The following is a 9,003-nucleotide window of genomic DNA, read 5'->3' on the forward strand; positions in this document are numbered from 1 at the left end:
TATCAGATTTGGAGGATAATATTACAGTAGTTACGTGATACATTCGCAGTGCGTGTTTGGTTTCAGGGTTATTTGGCAGATCTGACACTGTGTGACTGCAGTAATATACTGTAGGCTATATCGTTCATCTTCAACTTTCCATTTTTCCTTAGCCCTGTTCCTAAAAGTAGCTCTGCAGTCTTTGACTAAAATACAGGTTAAAGTTGTGTTTTAACACAGCAGCCACCAGGTGTCGCTACGATGCTACTTTTTCCACTAATGACTGTAAAGGAAGACGCTCGTGCTGCCTCATAAAATAAACCACAGAATGAGGAACGGGTGAGTTTGGACTAAAAGTAAAACGGGACGAATTAAAACACATAAAACAACACTGGGTTCACAGACAAAAACCTCAAAAAAATTTGAATGTCACATGACGCTTCCCCACCAATTAGGATCTTTCCTCAAACTCTTGCCACACGAACAGGAAGTAAACACCTGTCACCTGACTTTTCAAAAGTTACTTCTAACTTTATGATAGCCACCTAACATCCTTTTCAGTTTGCTGTATCATATTGGCGCATGTTTCATTCACCCAGTCGGCCACAATTGACGTAATCTGTCCGTTTCTCACAATGGCCAGTTCGTTTCAAGATGCATCGGCGCTCGTAGCGGAGGCTCGCCGTCTTTATGGGCAGATGTTCGGGGAGGAGGCTCCTCAGGTGGCGGTGTGTGCTCCTGGAAGAGTCAACCTGATAGGGGAACACACGGACTACAATCAAGGATTTGTACTTCCTATGGTAACATCATGACTGGTCAATCCCTGACAAACAAAAAAAACCTATAGGCTACACTTGAGTGTGAAAATGAGGGGAAATATGTTGTCATACCAAATGTCATTGGAAAATAAGACAATTTAACTTTCGCGTGCACGCTGGCGGGGTCACTGTGTTCACAACCAAAGTTCAACTCATCTAATTGTATTTTAAGGAGCTGCTTTACTGTTCGGCATGCATGAGAAGCAACCTGCAGTCATAAGTAGAGATGCACCGATTGGGAAAATCAGGACCGGTACCAATGTTTGAATTAACTTATTTTCTGACACTGAATCCGATGTTTGTTTTCATGACTTGCTTTGGTGAAAGACTCCCACAATGCCAACATTTTGTCTCATGTTTGACAACGTATGCAAGTCAGATTTTGTTCGACAGGTGCCTTCATCTGACCAATTAAAACCTCTTCTCTTATTTAGCTTCACTATATGCCAGCATTAAATTGATTTGGCACAACAGATAAACATCGACTGACATTGTTACATGCTACAATATTTGCTGGTGTTCTGATGTGTGTCAACAAGGCTAATATCTGATGTTAAATTGGTGCATCCCTAATAAATAGTTGTGCAAAAATGCAGCTGTTAAAATAAAGTAGCCATTTGCGTTTTATTGCATTAAAAATGTCGTTGCAGAAACAGGATTTTCTTAGCTGTTTAGTGGGCATGTCAACTTAAACGAAAGAGCAAATTCTAAAAACAAAAACTGTAGTTACATATTACAGTGTTTAGCATCTTGCAGTTTTCTTCGTGAAGTATTAAATGGGGACTGGTGTGATAATTCCTCTGTGACCGAGATAACTATTTGCATCTCTTTGTGTTTGATGAACCATGCAGGCACTTCCCTTGGTGACTGTGGTGGTAGGGAGTCGAACCTCTGGCCAGGATGTTACTATAGCAACAGCAACTGGGGATGCTGACGAGCCTCACAGAGTGAACTTCAGCCTGTGTAGTGATGGATCAACGCTGGCTCCAGGGTTACCCAGCTGGGCAAACTATGTGAAGGGGGTTATACAACATTATAGAGGTAAAAAAAAAAAAAAAAAAAGGTATCAATAATTGTGTTTGCTGCTAACAAACATGACCGGGATTCCATGATAATGGAATTTGTTTTTAAATCTCAGGAAAAACAAGTTATAATTATTCCTTCAACAGGTTACAAATCAAAGAGTACCTGACCTGTTAAAGTGAGTGTTATCTTGCCCTGTCTTGTTCGCACACCATGATATACATAATGAATACCTTCTTGTGTCTTGTTTGCTGCAGCATCTCCTGTCCCAGGATTCAGGGCGGTGATAGCCAGCAGTGTCCCCCTGGGAGGAGGTCTGTCCAGCTCCGCCTCGCTGGAGGTTGCCTTCTACACATTCCTGCAACAACTCAAGCCAGGTCAAGTTTTACAGAGACTACAGTCAGACTCATTTGACTGATTCTTTTTTTTTTTTTTTTTTTTTAAGGAAAATGCTGATATTCACCAGACATGTCAGCATAGCACGCTGAAGGTGATTTAGAGGATATTGCTCGAGGGTAGTTCTGCTATATAAAAAAACGGGGCCGCTCTTTTTGACTTTGATAGTCTCATATTAGTACTGTTCATGTCAGACAACAACACAGAAAGGATTCCCAAAGAGATACATCTCCTTGTGAGGAAAATTATTATATTTTTAACTAGAAACAACTACTACCCCACTCTCTGCAATGCCACCAAATACCTTAACTTTCTAGTTTTTGGTTTTATTCTGTATGACACACATATTGTGTCTGATCCGTATACTGTAAATATGAATGGACCAAGCTTTAGTGACGTCACCAATCTGTTCCCGGAGACTCATCAGCAGCAGCCGCAATGCTGTAAATCCTGTCTCAGTCTAACTTTCAGTCAACCTAACGAGCCTCTTGACAAACCGTTTCATCGCGCCCACCTGTCAGTCATGTCGGCTACTCGCCTAACTATGGATAACACATATCGTTCATTAAATCAAAATGGATGCGTCATAAAAAAAATACACCCCCTGTACATTGTGTGCCTTACTAATAAAACCAATACTGTTTTTTCTGCCAGGCTGTAAACATGTTAATTTATGCTGTAAAAACGACTCTTTTTTTGGCTCTTGTGTGTATGTTACTTTCGGGGCTCTGACTTGGACTCAGCCTCAAGCGGACCCTTGACAAACTGCATGATTTTGCACTTCTGCATTGGCTTCACTTTTTAACACCGGAGGTTGCAGCTTGGTTATATCAGGAAAAAACATTTGAAACCCCTAATTTACTTAATGAAACACAAAACAATATAGCCAGTTGGAAATCTAAAATGTTTATAACTTTTTCATTAACTGAAACTTAAATAAAAATGATAACTAGCTGAAACTGTTTTGTAAATGAAAATGTCCTAAGTTAACGTCTTTGACACAAGCACAGGGAGTGACACAGAGCCTGTGTCTACAGTCTGCTCTCTGATGTACGTAGCTTTGGATCAAAGTTTCTGCTAAGTGATTTGTAGAATATAATCTGTCTCAGGTATGTCAGTTTCAATTCTGGATAACCTTGCTGACTTGACTGCACACGTTGAAGTTTTCCCCTTACTTAGATAATATTTTACAGGAGAAGTTACTTGCAAACTTGTTAGTTGATCTACCGTTATATTCTGTGATCTTTTGTGATCTTTGTGTTTGTTCCTACAGATGATGGAGACAAGGTATCCAAAGCTCTGGCCTGTCAGAAGGCAGAACACACTCATGCTGACGTACCGTGTGGCATCATGGACCAGTTTGTGTCTGTTCTCGGCAGAGAGAGCCACGCTCTGCTCATTGACTGCAGGTAGTGAAATCAACCAATGAGAGAAGTTTGATCATTCTACTCCACTGGTGTGTTTTAATTTCTACATACAGTATTTCCACTCACCCTGATCAGTCGTGTTTTCCTCCCTTGTCTCTCTCAGGTCTCTGGAGGCCACCCCCATCCCCCTGACGGATCCCGGCCTGGTCATCCTCATCACCAACTCTAATGTGAAACACTCTCTGACCGGCAGCGAGTACCCTGCGAGACGCAGACAGTGTGAGGAGGCCGCCTCCATCCTGGGGAAGGACAGTCTCAGAGACGCTACCATGAAAAACCTGGAGGGTATGAATTGAATCATTCTTATTTTTCATTTTGTCTTATGTTATTGTTCCCTGCCTGTGCTCTGTCCTGATTCCTTCCCCCCATATCTATTGATATAATTCCCTCCTGTTGCCCTTGCTCTTGTTTCTTGTTTTACTTTTTCTGCTCCAGTAATTTGTTAGTGGTTGTAGGTGATGTAGACGAGGTGAAATTTACATGATGTTAAAAAGACACTGTGTAAGTCCATGATGGCAGACAAAGCAGCAGAGTTCAACACTATTATTAAAGTTTTTTGCCTTTTAATGTTATTATATTAAGGGGGCTTTGGGTCTTTATTATAGTGCTTTCACACTTTCACTAAACTCTTCAAGCTTTCAGGAAGAACCATGGGCCGCTGCATAAAGGACTACAACCTCCGTACATGGCGCAAACTACATAACCGCTAGGCTAAACGACACGCCTTTTTGCCTTTATATAGCTGCAATATGTAATTGGATGTATTCCCAGTATCCACAAATGAGTGAAAAACGTTTTGGCGAGCAGAAAAGGGTGCACACAGGTCATGTGATATGAATGTTTCAACCCTCGCTTGTCACTAGCTCTGATTTATCTTCACTATTTCCTGCAGCGTTCACACATTGGCTCACACCGTCCTCACCAGATATTTCAACAGGGAGCTGGCAGGAAACATCTGGATAAAGTCGGGGCGATAAAATGGTTTCGTTTGCGTTCACACATGCATCTCATCCTGATCATTTGTTCCCTGTTACTAATGCTAATTATGGCAGGTAAGAGGTTGAACACAGTAAGCCTTAGCTCAAAATCCAACCGCTTTCATCACCTCGTGTTTGGACTGGTAATGTGAGCTAGGAAGTGGCTGTGTTTTAAAAAAAAAAATGTATATATACTTTAATTTTTATCAGGGTCATACATAGTCCAGAATTAAAAAGATGTGCACAAATCACTACACACACAGATGTATAACAAATATACGATGATAAAGACATCATACAGGTAAGTGTATCAGGCCATCTCTCAACAAAAAACTGTCTTCCAGCTGTTGCTCTCCCTTTCATTTTACTTTACAACAAAATATAAACATCAGAACAAAAGAACAAAAGAAACAAAAGATGTCACACTCACTCATTTATCCACAAAGATGCATTCACAACAGTCTCCTCAGTAGGCAATTTAGCGAGGTAACTCAAGCATATCAGGTCTCCGTGGGCTACTTACTTGACCCATTTTGACCACAATCCCTTAAATTTCTCTCACTGTATTTTTATAGAGAATGTTATTCTCTCCGTAATGTAAATTTCATAAACAATTTTATACCAGTCCTCTAATGTTGGAGCGACTTGTTGTAACCATTTCCTAGTCAGGGCTGTCTTCCCTCCGACAAGCAATATTCTCATGAAGTATTTGTCTGCTGTTATATCGTCAGAAAATCAAATGGAATAGAGATTTGAAATCTAGTTTCTAAACATTTATGAACGTCCTCCCAGACTTCATTCTTGGACATTCCCAAAATAAATGATAATGGTTGGCTAAATTTGAACGACATAACCTCCAACAATTTGTTCCAGTACCTAGATGTCTCTTCTGAGCAGGGGAAATGAAGAATCTCAGGATGCTTTTCCACCCAAATTCCCTCCAGCTGTGTGACGATGTAGTTTTCCACTGTAATTTACAAATATTATCCCATTCCTCTTCAGATATCGACATACCTCCTTCTTGTTCCCATTTACTTTTAACATACAGGGTATTAGAACTTAAAGAGTCCAGAAAACTTGTATATAATCCAGATATTATTCTACGTCCACTCCCGAATTTGCAAGTTGTCACAAAGACATTTATTATATCATTATTTACTTACCCCAGTGCCTCTGTCATAATTGCATAACCGATGTCTTACCTGTAAATATCTAAAAAAAAATCCTGGTTTTCCAGTCCATAGTCTCTTTTGAGAGTTTCAAAACTCCTTAATTTTCCACCCTGCATCAAGCAACAGTATGCCGTTATCCCTTTACTCTTCCATGTTTTAAATCTGGAGTCTGTCCTGTTTGAGATAAAGTCCATATCATATGCACACCATCGTAGTATTTTCTTTGGCACTCTTCAGGTGATGATTTTTAACCACTTTCTGACATATTTTTTAAGTTATTTTTATCCAAGGGTTGTTTTTATCTGCAAGGTTTCATATCAATTTACTGTTTGCTATTGCAGTTTGTAATGGTGGAGCTGGAGATTCTCCCTTTTCTATTTCCTTCCACCTTGCCTTAAACTCTGAATCGCAGAGGCACACCAGAGGTCTTAATTGAGCTGCATAGTAGTAATCTTTTAAAATTGATAATGCCATTCCCCCTTTTTCTTTGGTTAATTGCATTACTTTGTATTTTATTCTTGGTTTCTTACCAGTCCATATATACCGTGAAATTAGCTTATCCCATTCAATAAATTGCAGATCTTTTATTTCAATTGGCAGAGAATTGAAAAGATATAACAAACGAGGCAAAATAACCATTTTAATTGATTCAATCCTTGAAGTTAAACTTGGGAGGGGTATGTGATTCCATCTGGAAATATCTGACTTAATTTTGATATTTAGAGGGGTGTAGTTAGCTTCATATAATTTTGTAATAGCCTGAGTGAGATTAACCCCTAGGTACTTCATTTACTTTTTGTCACATCTCAGACTATATTTGGTCAGGAGGTGCTTTGGTGGATCAGAGTTGAAAGTCAGAATTTGGGTTTTTTGAATATTTAGCTTATAGCCTGATAATTGGCCAAATGTTCCCAAAGATGACATTAAAACTGGTAGAGATATTAGAGGTTGGCTCAAAAAAATGAATACGTCATCTGCAAATAAAGATAGTTTCCTCTCCTGCAATATATTTATACCTAAGTTTGTCTAATATATTGACTGAGAGGTTCTATTAATAGGGCGAAGAGAAGTGGTGAACGGGGCAACCCTGCCTGCATGAACACTCTAAAGGATTTTGAGAGACTGCTGTTGATTTTAATTCTTGCCTTCAGATTACTGTATATGGCTTGGAAGGCCTTGATAAGAGTTTTGTGAAATCCAAAGTTTTCCAACACCTTACACAGGAAGGTCCATCTGACTGAATCAAATGCCTTCTCTGCATCGAGTCCCATAAGCATAGCTTGCATTTTATATTGATGTATGTGCCACGTAATATGTAATGTCCTCCTTAAACTGTCCTGAGTCTGCCTCTGATTAATAAATCCAGTCTGGTCCAGGTGAATAAGAGATGGCAACACCTTTTCTATTCTTTTAGCTAATATTGACATGAACATTTTATAATCCACATTTAAAACAGAAATGCGTCTGTCAGTTTTACAATCTAACTTGTCTTTACTTTCTTTCGGTATTCCTGAAATTATTGCTTCCCTCCATGAGGGATCTCTCCCTTTTTGAGTACCCAATTACATATCTGACGTAATCTTGGAGTTATCTGTTCACTAAGACACTTATACAGGAAGTGGCTGTGTTTTAATGTTAGCTGTTGTCGCTACACAAACAGTAACAGTACTCTATTATAGATACAATATATCTGCTCATGCAACTGAAGCAGTTGTATAAATAGCTGTCATCAGGCAGGATGTAATCTATCAGGAAGAATGTGTTGCTGATGAAAAACAGCCAGTAAAAAACCCTCTGCTGCTCCTCATTCCCTAAGTTATCCCACCTTTCAAAACAATCACCATGACAACCAAAGGACTTTACATCTACTTGGAGCTAAGTGTAGAATTGAAGGTGTGACTTCTGCCTATGTTGGAACTTTCTCAGCTGGTGCAACACCTTAACTATTAGCAGTGTGTAAACTCAAACTAAGCTACGTTTAAACTTAGTCACAGCTGGTGCTGATCTTTTGCATTAACTTTTCCCCCTACCTCTCATTTTAGATGCAAAAGACCGATTGGATGATGTGACTTATCGCAGAGCTCGTCATGTGATCGAGGAGATAGAGAGAACCGTCCAGGCTGCTGAAGCTCTGAAGAGAGGAGCCTACGAAGAGTTCGGGAAGCTTATGGTGGAGAGCCACGATTCCCTGAGGTACAGTTACTGCAGCCGTAGCACATCTGGAGTCACTGTTCAGGACAGGGTGAGGCAGATGTGCGGTAACCTGATGTCCCTGTGACAGAGACCTTTACGAGGTGAGCTGCAGGGAGCTGGATGAGCTGGTGTCTGCAGCCATGGAGGTGGAGGGCGTGTTTGGAAGCAGGATGACAGGTGGAGGATTCGGGGGGTGCACTGTGACGTTGTTGCAGGCCAACGCCATCGACAGGATGATTCTCCACTTACAGGTTAAGACCCACACACTCACATTATATTACATACTGTAAAAATCACAGTTACATCCGCAGTTTGATGTTGTCAGATTTTTCTAAATTTAACACATTCAAGGTGGGATTAAGTGTGTTCACAGAGACAACAGTTAGTCTGTCAGGGGCAGACTTAAGGGAACATTGCTATTATGACCTATTAACTCACATGGTCCAGAAATGAATGAACAAGTCTGAATGAAGACTGAAAACTGAATCATTTTATCTTCCATTACATATAGTTGTCTTAAACTATGCATCTGCACAAAACGGTCTATCCAGTGCATAGGGCATGCTGGTGTACCTAGAGGCATGCACATTTTTTTTTACTTTTGCACCGTCAATATCCAAATATTATTCTGATTCGTCTCAACACCTGAAAGCCAAACGGTTTTTAAAACTTTCTAATTTTACATTAACGTGCAGCATAAACACACGTCGGTAACATCCTCATTACCTCTTTATTTTTATGTCTCTCTACACAGTTAAACGTTTCATTTGCTAAAACAATGAGGTTTTGTTCCTGTTGTTGTGGACTTTTTGAATCTGAGCCTTTTTTTTTCACATCCTGTGACTGCATACAGCAGACGCCAAGAAGTCAGTTATGCTGTTTTTTAGTCGGGACATTGAACTTTTCTGTTTTTCTGTTCTGTTTTGTGGGAAAACTTTTCTTTGTGAATAGAAATTGAAATGAAAATTGTCTGAGGACATTGTTGGTTTGTTCTCAGCGGATAAAAAGCCCTTTTCAT

At 39.9% G+C, this 9,003-nt stretch overlaps 1 protein-coding gene across 1 annotated transcript in view; it reads left to right on the top strand.

The window, feature by feature from the left end:
* Window positions 1-448: 448 nt before the first annotated feature.
* Window positions 449-9,003, top strand: part of galk1 (galactokinase 1) — a 14,237-nt gene continuing 5,682 nt past the window's right edge. Inside the window, exons 1-7 of the mRNA XM_020639953.3 lie at window positions 449-779; window positions 1,649-1,838; window positions 2,078-2,197; window positions 3,490-3,625; window positions 3,747-3,928; window positions 7,835-7,985; window positions 8,074-8,236. Of these exons, the coding sequence (XP_020495609.2) occupies window positions 615-779; window positions 1,649-1,838; window positions 2,078-2,197; window positions 3,490-3,625; window positions 3,747-3,928; window positions 7,835-7,985; window positions 8,074-8,236 (1,107 nt within the window). The 5' untranslated portion in view covers window positions 449-614. The remainder of the gene's footprint in view (window positions 780-1,648; window positions 1,839-2,077; window positions 2,198-3,489; window positions 3,626-3,746; window positions 3,929-7,834; window positions 7,986-8,073; window positions 8,237-9,003) is intronic.

Source organism: Labrus bergylta, chromosome 21 (assembly GCF_963930695.1).
Source record: "Labrus bergylta chromosome 21, fLabBer1.1, whole genome shotgun sequence".
Lineage (NCBI taxonomy): Eukaryota > Metazoa > Chordata > Actinopteri > Labriformes > Labridae > Labrus > Labrus bergylta.